The sequence below is a fragment of the Hydra vulgaris genome, chromosome 13 (assembly GCF_038396675.1).
Source record: "Hydra vulgaris chromosome 13, alternate assembly HydraT2T_AEP".
Taxonomy (NCBI): Eukaryota; Metazoa; Cnidaria; class Hydrozoa; order Anthoathecata; family Hydridae; genus Hydra; species Hydra vulgaris.
The window spans coordinates 13,012,501-13,028,226 of record NC_088932.1 but is presented as its reverse complement, the minus strand read 5'-3'; the positions used below and the strand labels follow the sequence as shown (position 1 = coordinate 13,028,226).

General features: G+C 24.4%; 1 protein-coding gene and 1 long non-coding RNA gene across 3 annotated transcripts in view; one reads left to right on the top strand and one right to left on the bottom strand.

Annotated features, from left to right (window-relative positions):
* The first annotated feature begins 2,177 nt into the window (after window positions 1-2,177).
* On the top strand, window positions 2,178-7,213 carry LOC136089467 (uncharacterized). 2 transcript variants are annotated; one of them, XM_065815485.1, is made up of 8 exons: window positions 2,178-5,043; window positions 5,569-5,662; window positions 5,767-5,897; window positions 5,972-6,105; window positions 6,322-6,391; window positions 6,540-6,634; window positions 6,722-6,881; window positions 7,026-7,213. In XM_065815485.1, the coding sequence occupies exons 1-8, from the start codon at window positions 4,902-4,904 to the stop codon at window positions 7,157-7,159; spliced, it is 960 nt and encodes a 319-aa protein (XP_065671557.1). In that variant the 5' UTR covers window positions 2,178-4,901; the 3' UTR covers window positions 7,160-7,213. The 2 variants fall into 2 exon arrangements, with proteins under 2 accessions (XP_065671557.1, XP_065671558.1); XM_065815486.1 differs by having other exon boundaries at window positions 6,540-6,586; window positions 7,026-7,212.
* Window positions 7,214-12,119: 4,906 nt separating this feature from the next.
* LOC136089266 (uncharacterized) overlaps window positions 12,120-15,726 on the bottom strand; it is an 8,823-nt gene continuing 5,216 nt past the window's right edge. The window contains exon 3 of the long non-coding RNA XR_010642907.1: window positions 12,120-12,360. This is a non-coding gene — a long non-coding RNA (uncharacterized LOC136089266). The remainder of the gene's footprint in view (window positions 12,361-15,726) is intronic.

The following is a 15,726-nucleotide window of genomic DNA, read 5'->3' as shown; positions in this document are numbered from 1 at the left end:
AAGTGACTCAAAGACGTCGAGTAATGGTTAAAATATAACGTTGAATCAACGCTTAAAATGTGCTGTACAAAACATCGCAAAATATTATTTAACGTAATAAAACGTAGCTATAATATATATTGATTTGACAAATAAAACTAAATTGTAGGTTGAACTCTGATCTTGCAATATTTCCAAATCAATTTTTAATACAAAGAGTAATATACAATGATAAATATAAAAAAGCTTAAAATATACAATAGACATTTCTCTAATTCGATTGCGCAACTGATTTCTCAGCTTCAAAAAGAGGCCAATAAGGACAAAATTGTAAACAAACTATATTCGTACTAAATAAAAATGTCTTATTTTAACTCTAGCATTATCAGACTAATATTGAAAAAAAGTGGAAGAGGGAAGTATTACTGTATATCATTGTATAGAAATTCATTTTATAATAACAATATCAAAAAAACTGATATCGGTCCGAACCAACAGAAAAAACTCGATGTTCACAAAGCTTGGTGTAACAAAATATGTTAATATAGACGTAAAGAAGGTGCTAATAATTTTGAAATAATGAAACACACTAAAGTGCGGGAGTTTCACTTTAGGCCTTAGGAGATAAAAATTAGTTGCAGTAAAAAATCTTAAAAAAAGAAATGAAGTATTTTAAAAAAGATTTGTAGTAATTTATGAAAACTAAAAGAGCTTGCCTGAAGAATATAAAAGTTTAAAAATAATCAACGACCAATTGAAAAATAATATTTTTAGTTACAAAAAAGACGATAAATGTTTTAGCTCGTTGACTGGCATGAGATAAGAAATTTTTGGCATTTTATTTGAATATTTAAATCCTAGAAATGAACGTGAAAGTATGAAGTATTATCATCCTGAACATCATTCTAAAGAAAAGTTACCCAAAGAATTGTTTACATATCCTTCATATTTTACATATCTGGTTGTAGGTGAAACATGATTGACCAACTATTCTTGTTATTAACATGGCTTAGACTTTTGAAAAGAGAGCTATAGAAGAGTTGACATTCTGTAATGATAAAGATTTTTAATATCGGATTTGCTTAAGCTTTTTGGTATAACACGTAATGGAAGAAATCAACTATTACACAAAGAAGTTATAGAAAGTCAAACAATAGCAGCTTTACAAATTCATGTAGAATGTGCCTTTTTTACTTTATAGATCCTCTTATAGAACTGTAAAAATACATGAAATGTACTATTTATTATTGAGATAAAATACATTTTTTATAAAAATACTCCAACTTATCTACAACGTCTAAAAAATCACATTTATCAAAATTAATGTTTACAATAATAATTCCACTATAAGTAATTTCATAAACAAACATATCTATAAACAAATATTGATTCAGTCCAAATAAACTCATTGCTATTTGGACTTGTGCATAATAGCCAAATGAGTGAATCTTCTTAAGAAATAGTTTCCTGGCAAATTATATATATATATGCATTATTATATATACATATATATACATATATATTTTTATATTTATATATATTTATATATATATATATATATATATATATATATATATATATATATATATATACATATATATATGTATATGTATATATATGTATATATATATATATATATATATATATATATATATATATATATATATATATATATATATATATAATATATATAATATATATATATATACATATATATATATATATATATATATATATATATATACATATATATATGTGCGTGTGTGTGTGTATATATATATGTATATATATATATATATATATATATATATATATACATATATAGATATATATATATATATATATATATATATATATATATATATATATATATATATATATATATATATATATATATATATATATATATATATATATATATATGCTTTGTGAACATCGAGTTTTTTCTCTTGGTTCGGACCGATATCAGTTTTTTTGATATTGTTATTATAAAATGAATTTCTATACAATGATATACAGTAATACTTCCCTCTTTCACTTTTTTTCAATATTTGTCTGATAATGCTAGAGTTAAAATAAGACATTTTTATTTAGTACGAATATAGTTTGTTTACAATTTTGTCCTTATTGGCCTCTTTTTGAAGCTGAGAAATCAGTTGCGCAATCGAATTAGAGAAATGTCTATTTATAGATAAATATATATATATACCCTCTAAAAAATGAAGCGTTGATTTGATGTTGATCAACGTTGATTTTGCGTTGACATTAGCGATCAACAGCGATCAGCTATAAATGGACGTTGTTGCAACGGCAATATTATCAACAGCAAATCAACGTTTATTTACAAACACTAAGTGTTCGTTGATTTTCTGTTGACAAAAAACAAATTTATTGAGCCGTTTACTAACAGTAATTTGCAGAGCAAACAGCATGTTCTGCTGGGATTTTTTTGTTATTTTTGGTGGTAATAAAACGTTTGTTCAAATTTTTAATTATATTACGGTATGAAATGAATATGAACTTTATTGAAAAACATATACTTTATTTAGTAATTATATTTTCAGTTCTTGAATAAAGATTATCCTAATGAAATTAGGGTAGTTCTTTAACATTACTATTATCATAGCAAATTAGTAATGTTTATGATTGCAAGTATTTGCCTGATAAATTCTGTTCATCTAGATTCAGACATTCAAAAGATTTTTAAAGTTTCTAAAGATGTGCACATCGATATATTGATGTTTTCGATCACTTTGCCTGAAAATAAATTTTGTTTAAGTAAAGTTGAATCTAATTATAGTGATGTTGATGACATTGCTGTTGAAAATAGTTTATACAGTAGTATTGATACTCTAACTTCAACAAAAGATTTTTTAAATGAGTGGTCATTAAAATACTGTATAAAAGATGATGCTTTAAATGCACTTTTGTTTCACTTAAATAAATTTACTCCATCTATACCGAAATGCAGGCAGACATTACAAAAATCTCTTCAAAAAGTTAATGTTTTATATGTCAGTGGAGGTGATTATATATATCTTGGAGTTGAAAGTGCAATCGATTATTATATATCAACAGTTGGAAATAAGGAAAAGCTTGATCTAATTGTAAGTATTGATAGTGCATCTATGTTCAATAGTAAAAAGACTTCCATTTGGCCTATACTAATTACAATTACCAGAAAAGGACCATATGCTGTTGCAATTTGGTATGGTCAGGGAAAACCAAACAATTTAAATGAGTACTTTAAAGATTTTATTTTTGAAATGAAAAAAATGGGTATAAACAGCTGCAGGTGACTATTAAAGCTTTTGTTTTTGATGCGCCTGCAAGAGCATTTGTTAAATGCATTATAGGGCATAGTGGCTACCATAGCTGTGAAAGATGTATGGCAGTTGGCACACAAAAAGATGGTGTAAGATTATTGGAAACAACTGCTTTACTTTGCACTATCATGGCTTTTAAAAATAATTTGTATAAAGAAGAAGGTCATCAACTTGAGAGTCTTTCTCCGCTTGTTCAGTTAAATTTCCCAATGGTAACTGGATTCCCATTGGACTATATGCACCTTATACTGTTGTAGTTAAAAAACTTCTAATAAACTGGTGTAAAGGTCCCCAATGTATTAGAATAAGTCAATCTGTTAAAGACAGTATTTCAAATGAACTCATAAATTTACGAAGTTATACACCATCCAATTTCTAACGTAGACCACACTCTTTAAATGAACTTGAGAAGTGGAAAAGGAAAAGAGTTTCAATTCTTTCTGCTTTATGCTGGACCTGTTGTTTTAAAAAGGAAAAATAAATAAAACTAGCTATAACTTATTTATTTCTCTTTCAATTGCTATGCACATACTGCTTTCTGATAAAATGCTGAAAAATGAATTGTTAGTTTTGCCATATGCTAAACAGTTGCTTATATGGTTCGTTAGAGAAGTACAAATTTTGTATGGGGAGATCTTTGTAACATACAATACTTATAACATGATTCATTTAGCTGATGATTGTGTTAACTTTGGTGATAGTCTTGATCATCTATTAGCTTTTCCTTTTGAAAACTTTTTGGGTCAAATTAAAAAAATGGTGCGAAAATCACATCAGACTGTTGCCCAAATAGTGAATCAACTAGATGAGAGAAAAAAGTTGGATATTTTTCTTAGAGAAAGGTATGGTAAAGAAATTTCTGTCCAAAAAGTGGTAAATAAAAAGATCACATCAAATTTATGAGAGTTTATTTCATTCAAGACAAAGGGTTTATTTTAGTAGAAGAGGTTTTGGTAGATCTTTTAAAATGCAAGGCTCTAAATCCTCATTCCGTTCAAAAGTTTTTTTCTGATTGTTCTGAAACATCTTATTTAGACGTTTGTTATGTAAATTCATTAGCCAACCTAAAAACAATTTTTCTGAAAAAAAAAAGAACTTCTGAAAGGCTTGATGATCAAAAAGTTCAAAAACCGTTCAAAAAGGTGGTTATGCTTTTTTTCTGCTTAGACATAGTGATATTGGTTATGATCACTGATTTCTTGAATTAAAAACACAAATTTTGATTATACTTGCCATCCATCATTTTTTAAAGAATGTCTGTGCATGTGTCATTTTGTAAAATTTGGTATAAATTTGTCAAATATATAGTTTATTGAATAATTTTAAAGTGAGTTGAATGCATTTTAATTTATAAATTTTCTCTGTGAAACAAATAACTGGTATGTATATAGAAATAATAAAATATTTATGCTGGTGTTTTACATTAATAAATCTAAAAAGCGTTTTACAAAGTTCATTGTTTTTAATCTCTAATGTATTTTTAATTTTATTTTGTAACTTATATAAGATTGTTTAGAATTAAATTGCACCAGAATATTGAAATGTCAATTTTTAAATGGAAAAATTAAAGAAGTGGAAGTGATTGCTGAAAGTTGGATGAAAAATGATAGGAAATGCTTCTGGCCGCCATTTAAAAATCCGCTGCAATTCGTAAAGCTGTCACAACCTTGCAGGCACTGGAAGATATACCCAGACAGGCACTGGAAGATATACCCAGCTAGAATTTTATGCACTACAGGTTTGCATATTACTATAAAAAAATGAAAAATAATTGAATTAGATACTGAACTGTATGTTTTGACCAGTGCACTGGAGAGGATAAACATGTGCTGATGCAAATTTATTTTGGATCCCCCTTTACAATATGAATATTCTCTCATTTAATATCACTTATTTTAAATCCAATATTCCAATGGGCATATGTTTAAATAATATGTTCTGAATGTCTTTAGAATGTTTAAAAAAGATTTCCAACTATTAAAAAAAGTTTTTTTAATCATTGACAAAAACATTTTTATTTTGGAGTCTTTATAAAAAAAAAGTTTTTTTAACAATGTTTTTAGTTTTTTTTTTAAACTCTTAGTGTTTTTTAAAAAATAAAAAATTCATTAATTTTTATGGGTTTTTCATTAAAATTCATTAATTTTTATGCAGTGCATCAACTGCACCCCGTTCTCATACGGCCTGCTTTTGCCGCAAACATTTCAATTACGTTTTCATTAGATATTGATAAATGATTTTACGTACATAGATTTGTGTTTAGATTTTTATGAAGAAGCTCAGTCACGCTTAGAAAAAGCAGCAGATGCTTCAAATATTGAAAATGACACCGCAGAAAAAAAAGGGACCAAGCGAAAGTAAATTTTACTAAAATTAGTTTTTAATAAATAAAAAATTTTGCAATAAAGAATTACACAAATCATGCACTTTTTTTGTTTAAAAAGTAAAGTTTATATTAAAGGAGAAAGACGGCAATGACATTCTGTGAAAGTGATGAAGATATTGTGGTTGGTGATGAAGGACTATACGGAAGACATTATTTTGATAGTTCAAATAGCCAAAGAACATCTAACATGATTCCAAATATAGCAGGTTAACTATTTTTGTAAAAGAAAAATAATGATTTGTTAAAATAAACATGCTTTTTTTTTTTTACTGAATTATAGATGTTTTTAAATCGATATTAACTCCCCATTTACACAGTGAAATAGCAAGCTTTTCAGTTGCTGAAAATAACATTGACTTCTCGAAGGAAGCTGATCTATCTCAAAGGAAAATGATGTTGTCTTCAAATATATTGGTAAAAAAAAGTCCTAATGTTGCGTTTGTTCTAATTAAAATCTGTGTGCCTCTGCAGTAAAAAAATTAATAGAAATCAGAACTATATGTTATAGAATATAATTTTGTTGACAAATATTTTATAAATATATGTTTGTTGACAAGTTTAAATAAAAATCACTATAGAATGTTTGAAAATTTTGTTTAATTTTTGTATGTATAATTTATCTATACCTAGGTAGAAAATGGCTCTAAAAATTGTGTTTTGGATAAAGAGGATAACAGAGAAAGATATTTGTCTTGCCAGGGTAAATAAAATTTTTAAGAATGTATATTTCAATGTGTTAATCAAAGTTTTATTTTTTCCATTTAGGTAATTTTTCATGGTTAATTTTTTACAAAATATTTTACATAAATAATAATAATATTATTTATTTTAATACATTTTTTTTTAAGATTTTCAAAAAGTTGCGTTGAGTTGGATGGTAAAAATAGATAAAAAGGTACTACTGCTGCTTTTTATTTTAATATCAAGGAATCAAAAAATCCAGGTATTGAAATCAAGATAATTTCATTCATATAAAATGAACATAATATGTATTCTGACCCTTAAGTAATTTTTATTTTTTTAATAATAGATGAGTTCTCTTAGTCGTTGTGGAGGTAATACTCCATATAAATCGGCTTTTGCTTTTGGAAAGTTGTTGATGAGCGAAGACGCTGGGGCCTGTTTTAATGTCTCTGGTGGTTCATTGAAGATAAATTTTAAAACATACACCCTGTATCATATGATAGTGGGTAAGAATGGTTTTATGCATTTTTTTAGATTTTTTTTTTTACAGGAAATATATTTTGTTTATCCCAGTCAGTCATTTATGTAACTATTTGCTATAATTTCTGCAGTTTGATTTTTTTCAAATTTGATTTAAATTTTCGATTTAGATGCGATTACACGACAGCATCATGATGCAAAAATTTGCAAATGTCATTCAGGCATTTCTGAATTTTTAAGGCAATCAGGAACACGACTCAATCGAAAAGTTTTAAAAATGAACAATGCTGCAAACCCTAAATAAATTGTTTGAAAATGTAAATTTTGTGTAAAATTCAATAAAAAACTTTCTTACTTAACGCAGTGCCTACTTTATTTCATTATTCTTTTGAGTTAGCTTTGAATTGCTCTATCAATAAATTTTTTGCTAAATCCTTTATTTACAGCCTGTTTTTTACAAAACAAATAAATATTTGAGCAATATGTATAAATTTTATATACAAATGTTTTATATATATACATATATACATACATAATATATATAAATTATAAATTAGTAGAAAATCACTTAACAAAAATTTTTTCATTTAACACTGTGTTTCATCAATAAAAAGACTCATCAAAAATAATGAGTTTTTTTTATTGATAAGAGCATTTCTGATGAGTCTTTTTATTGATAAAACACAGTGTTAAATAAAAAAAATTTTGTTTAGTGATTTCCTACTAATTTATAATTGCTCTGTTCTTTTAAGAACATTGAGCACTCTATTTTTTAGAATACATTTTAAAGTTGTTTAAATATATATATATAAGGTAAGTGTGGGTATTAAGGCCCGGCGGGTAATAGGCCCACTAATCCAAACTTAGGAAAAAAATAAATTGTGAAACTTTTTTTCGACATTAAAATAATAGAGTTATCTGGTTTTATCACTGGCAGCAAAAAAAAATCAGCATTTCTTTACATTTTCATTTTTTTAGGTGGGCCTTAATACCCATACTTACCTTATATATATATATATATATATATATATATATATATATATATATATATATATATATATATATATATATATATATATATATATATATATATATATATATATATTTCGTAAATTGTTGATATATTTTTTTGATATATGCATCAAAAGCGATATCAAAATGCCGTCGGCTATTATAAAAATCAGTGTTGAATCACCAGAATAAATGTTTGTTGATTAAACGTTGAAAAGCAACATTCGATCAACGTTTTTTGTAAACACCAAATCAACGTTGATAAGTGGCTAACATTTTGGACAAAAAATCAATATGGAATCAATGTTGACGATAAACATTGAATCAACATCAAATCAACGCCTCATTTTTTAGCGGGTATATATATATATATATATATATATATATATATATATATATATATATATATATATATATATATATATATATATATATATATATATATATATATATATATATATATATATATATATATATATATATATATATATATATATATATATATATATATATATATATATAAATAAAAACAATTTCTTTAAGATTTATGAGTGTGTGTGAGTGTTTGTATATATATTTATGCTATATATAAAAATACAATTTACAGGATATCGTATCAATAGGCCGAGATATCATTAGGACAAAATCTAAATCAAAAAATAAAACTTGTACTATTAGTAGTCTGAAAGCAAATGTAAAAATAATGTTATCGAATTAGTATGATTATTATTAAATTTAAAAAGTAAATATAAATATATACATAAGAATTATTTATATATACAATTTATATTTAAATATAAAATATGTAGATAAAAAAAAATTGTATATATATATATATATATATATATATATATATATATATATATATATATATATATATATATATATATATATATATATATATATATATATATATATATATATATATATATATATATATATATATATATATATATATATATATATATATGTTTATATTATACATATATATGTATATATTTTTTATATATATTTTATATATATATATATATATATATATATATATATATATATATATATATAAGAAATATATACATTTTACATACGCATATATATATATAAACGTATATATATATATATATATATATATATATATATATATATATATATATATATATATATATATATTTATATTTATATATATATATATATATATATATACATACATATAATATATATGTATATATACATATAATATATATGTATATATACATATAATATATATGTATATATATATTTACATATATATATATATATATAAACATATATATGTATAAATATAAACATATATATATATATATTTAATTATATATATATTTACATATACATATATGTTTATATATTATACATACATATATATATATATATATATATATATATATATATATATATATATATATATATATATACATTTATAAACAAATATATATATATATATATATATATACACACACATATATATATATATAATGTCTGCATTTATATATATATATATATACATATATATATATATATATACATATATATATATATATTTATATATAAATATATACATATATATATATATATGTATATATATATATACATATATATTTTCATATATGTTTATATACATATATAATATACGTATTTATATATATATATATATATATATATATATATATATATATATATATATATATATATATATATATATATATATATATATATATATATATATATATATATATATATATATATATATATATATATATATATATATATATATATATATATATATATATATATACATATATATATATATACGTATATAATGTGTATATATTTCTTATATTTATATATTCATAAGTACATGCATATATACATAATATTAAAACAAATAAAAATATATATCAAAGGTATATGATAAAGAATAAATGTTAGAATTAAATATAAAACACTTACTCTATTTTTAGGACTAGAAATATATACATTTTGTATACGCATATCAATTGTATACATTTCTTTTATACATATTCATAAATTTGGCTATATGTACATGCATGAATACATATTATTAAATAAATTAAAATATATGATTTAAATATATACATACACACACACACACACACACACACACACACACACACACACACACACACACACACACACACACACATATTTTCAAAAAAATGGAAATAAAGTTTCTTATCCAAACGTGTTTTTATACAAAAAAACAAAAACATAATGCATACTTTCATTATTGGTTGAAGATTTTAAACTGAAGTATTTGCTTGATAATTAGGGTAAGGTGTTTAAAGTTTTTCAAATAAATAAAAAATTGAGTCTGTTAACAGACTAAAATTATTCTGACTTATTATATTTTATTAATTTTGATATTACTATAAACATCTGAATCTTATAAAAATTAAGTGCCATTTCTAACTTAGAAATAACATATTTAATACAACTTTGCAATTTATTAAAATGGTCATTTTCAAATAAATAAATCATTAACAAAAATAACCTGAAAAAACCGAATATACCCTGAGATTTATGTATATTATATACAATTTGATGCGAAATCTGAAAGTTTTAAATAAACCACATTAAAAAGAAGTTATAAAAGATAACTTTATTAAAATATTTTTTTTATAACATCTGCATGCATTCTATTAAGTTTTCCTTGCCATTACTTTACGGCAAATTATTTTTGTAATGGCTAGTTAATTAGACAATAATTTTCAATGTGCCACTTCCTCAACGTTGTCAAAACAACGTTTTATCAACGTTGGCAAAGTAACACGTTTTCAACGTTTTTCAACTACCACATTTTCAACGTTGGTATATGTAACGTTGAATAAACGCTAATTCATTAATGGCTTATATACGTTGAAAAAGCAGCTTATGTCTAACGTTGATCAACCGTAAACTTTGAGACGTTTTTACAGTGATTATTTGCGTACTTTTATTCAACGTTGAATAAACGAGAGTTTTTGAGAAGATAATATACGTTGAAATATATAAGCCTATTCAACGTTGAAAATGTGACGTTTAAAAAGCGGTTTATTTTTAACGTTGATAAAGCGTAGATTTTGAATCGTCTTTAAAGTGGCTTTTTGCGTAAGTTGATTCCACGTTGAATAAACGTTTTTTTTGAGACGCTTAAAATACGTTACAATTTCATCACTTATTCAACGTTTAAATTTACCGCGATTTAGAATACTAAAACAAACATTGATTCAACGTTGAAAGCGCGTTGTTTTTGTGACTGCAACGCTTTTTCTACGCTGCGACCGGTTTTCAACGTTGATTCAACGCTGACATGTTTGCTGGGAAAGTACGTACGCTCGGAGGGGAAGAGGGATCTGCAAATGGCGTATATGAGATGGGAGAGCAGTGGGTCAATTAATAAAGAAAGGAGACACTAAATTTAACAATATCATAAAATGTTAGATAAATAGGTTAGAAGCGTAGGTAATTTTGGGTACTCAAAAAAGCGTATTGCAAAATGCGGGGGTGGGTGGGTGTATGGGTTGGATTTGGTGTTAAGATGGACGAAAAAAAGCGTACGTACTTTATGGACAAACCCTAATTAAAATAAATCAAAAAATGTAAAATAAGTGCAAAGGAAAACTTGACGCATAAAAGTTCATATTGCCGCAAACTGACGTCAAAACGTAAACTTTTTTTGGATTAGCGTTTAATAGCTGAGGCTATTATTTATTTGTTTTTACACATAATAAAACCCAGCAATCCCGACAACGTTATATCAACGTTAAAAACCGGTCGCAAAAGATGTTGCGAAAACGTTGACATAGTAATCGATTTTGCAAAGATATGTAACATTGTTTAATAGATGTTGATTAAACGCTATTGCGTAACGTTAAAAAAACATTACTAAACGACGTTACAAAAGCGTCGCAACTAAACGTTGAAAAAGCGTTACATTAAAAGCGTTGTATAAACGTCGCAACTTAACGTTGTAAAAACGTTACTTAAAAAGCGTTGCATAAACGCTGTTAAAGCGATCTATTTTGCAAGGATTTGAAACGTTGTTAGTAAAACGTCGATTTAACGTGACTCAAAGACGTCGAGTAAAGGTTGAAATATAACGTTGAATCAAGGCTTAAATGCGCTGTATAAAATATCGCGAAAAAATTATTAAACGTAATTAAACGTGGCTATTGAAATAGCAAATAAACGTGGCTATTGAAATAGCAAATAAAACTAAATTGTAATTTGAACTCTGCCCTCGCATTATTTCCAAAATCAATTTTTAATACAAACAGTAATATACAATGACAAATATAAAAAAGCTTAAAATATACAATTTATAGATATATATATGAAAATAAAAATATTTTCTTTAAAATTTATATGTGTGAGTGTTTGCATATATATTTATGCAATATATAAAAATAGAATTAACAGAATATCGTATCGATAGGCCAGGATATCATTGAGATACAGAATCTAAATCAAAAAACAAAACTTGTACCATTAGTAGTCTGAAAACAAATGTAAAAAAAAAATGTAATAAAATTAGTATAATTATTATTAAATTTAAAAAGTAAAAATAAATATATATATATATATATATATATATATATATATATATATATATATATATATATATATATATATATATATATATATATATATATATATATATATATATATATAACTTATTTATATATATATAATTTATAATTATAGGTTCTATAGTTTGTTGGCTTTGGGAAGAGCGGAAGGAAAAAAGTGATTCTTACGCCAACACATACGTCACTTTTAATGACTTTTGACTTTCGTCCAACATTTCCGTGTTGGACGAAAGTCAAAACCATTAATTTTATTACAAATTAATTGTTATATAAAAAAACCACAAAAACGCAAACTTAATTGACCGGAATGTTTTTAAAAACATTCTGAATGTTTTTAAAACATTCTGAATGTTTTTAACAATATAAACAATGTTTTTATTTTAATTTTTTTTAATAAAATGTTTTTATTTTTATTTTTTTTACTGTAAATCATGCGCGGAGTGTTGCTACATCGACTATCTTACAGCCTGACTACATCAACTGACAAATAGCCTGACTTGCAAGGGAGTGCTGCTACATCGACTGACAAATAGCCTGACCCGGAAGGGAGTGCTGCTACATCGACTGAGGGTTTGGTTGGGGCAGGCAGTCTATCATTATTCAAAAATAAATTCCGGTCTTGCATTTTAATTTTTACTTTTTGTCAACAAAATATAGAAAAAACTTTCGGAAAACATCTAAGGGTTCTATATATATATATATAAATATATATATATATATATAACTTATTTATATATATAATTTATAATTATAGGTTCTATAGTTTGTTGGCTTTGGGAAGAGCGGAAGGAAAAAAGTGATTCTTACGCCAACACATACGTCACTTTTAATTACTTTTGACTTTCGTCCAACATTTCCGTGTTGGACGAAAGTCAAAACCATTAATTTTATTACAAATTAATTGTTATATAAAAAAACCACAAAAACGCAAATTTAATTGACCGGAATGTTTTTAAAAACATTCTGAATGTTTTTAAAACATTCTGAATGTTTTTAACAATATAAGCAATGTTTTTATTTTAATTTTTTTTAATAAAATGTTTTTATTTTTATTTTTTTTACTGTAAATCATGCGCGGAGTGTTGCTACATCGACTATCTTATAGCCTGACTCGCAAGGGAGTGCTGCTACATCGACTGACAAATAGCCTGACTCGCAAGGGAGTGCTGCTACATCGACTGACAAATAGCCTGACTCGCAAGGGAGTGCTGCTACATCGACTGACAAATAGCCTGACTCGCAAGGGAGTGCTGCTACATCGACTGACAAATAGCCTGACCCGCAACGGAGTGCTGCTACATCGACTGAGGGTTTGGTTGGGGCAGGCAGTCTATCATAAAAAAAAAAAAATTCCGGTCTTGCATTTTAATTTTTACTTTTTGTCAACAAAATATGGAAAAAACTTTCGGACAACATCTAAGGGTTCTATATATATATATATATATATATATATATATATATATATATATATATATATATATATATATATATATATATTTATATATATATATATAGATCTATAGTTTGTTGGCTTTGGGAAGAGCGGAAGGAAAAAAGTGATTCTTACGCCAACATATACGTCACTTTTAATTACTTTTAACTTTCGTCCAACATTTGCGTGTTGGACGAAAGTAAAAACCATTAATTTAATTACAAAATAATCGTTTTTTAAAAAAACAACAAAAACGCAAATTTAATTGACCAGAATGTTTTTAAAAACATTCTGAATGATTTTAAAACATTTTGAATGTTTTTAACAATATAAACAATGTTTTTATTTTAATTTTTTTTAATAAAATGTTTTTATTTTTATATTTTTTAATAAAATGTTTTAATTTTAATTTTTTTTACTGTAAATCATGCGCGGAGTGTTGCTACATCGACTATCTTATAGCCTGACTCGCAAGGGAGTGCTGCTACATCGACTGACAAATAGCCTGACTCGCAAGGGAGTGCTGCTACATCAACTGACAAATAGCCTGACTTGCAAGGGAGTGCTGCTACATCGACTGACAAATAGCCTGACCCGGAAGGGAGTGCTGCTACATCAACTGAGGGTTTGGTTGGGGCAGGCAGTCTATCATTATTCAAAAATAAATTCCGGTCTTGCATTTTAATTTTTACTTTTTGTCAACAAAATATAGAAAAAACTTTCGGAAAACATCTAAGGGTTCTATATATATATATATATATATATATATATATATATATATATATATATATATATATATATATATATATATATATATATATATATAACTTATTTATATATATAATTTATAATTATAGGTTCAGGCATCACTCCATTGACTAGTTTTTAACTATATGAGTGACACCTAACCTTATTTATGTGAGTTTAAAAATATTATTGTAAATTTTCATATTTTATGGTTAAATAAATGGATTATTATTGTTATATGTAAAATATATAGATAAATAAAGTACATATATATATATATATATATATATATATATATATATATATATATATATATATATATATATATATATATATATATATATATATATATATATATATATATATATATATATATATATATATATATATATATATATATATATATATATATATACATATATATATATATAAATTATATATATATATAAATTATAATAAATAAATATATATACATATATTACTGTATAATAAATAAATATATATACATATTTATTTATTTATTATACAGTAAATTTATTCGAAATAGCACTTATTAAAATTTTCTGCTCATTCGAAGCAATTTTTATTTCCTGCGAATTTTCTTTAACAAACTCATGCAAATGCTCTTATGCAAAAATGCAGTTATTCGAACCTGCAGTTGTTCGAAATTTCGTTTATTCGAAAACAATTTTTGCTCCCCTTGAAGGTAAAAAAAACACATTTAAGGAACAATAAAAAAATAAAAAATGGACTATATTTTCAATGAATTGTAAAATATTTATTATTTTACAAAGATAAAACTGAAGTAGCACCAAATTCCAAGGGTCTTCTTTTTTTTACTTTCTACTTTTATTAAAATTGAAAGAAACTTAAAGTAGGTCATTTTAAAGAGCATATTAAGTTATTCGAGTTTTGGGTTATTCGAAATAAATTCTTATACACCTTGGAGGTTTGAATAACCAGGAGTTTACTGTATATATATATATATATATATATATATATATATATATATATATATATATATATATATATATATATATATATATATATATATATATA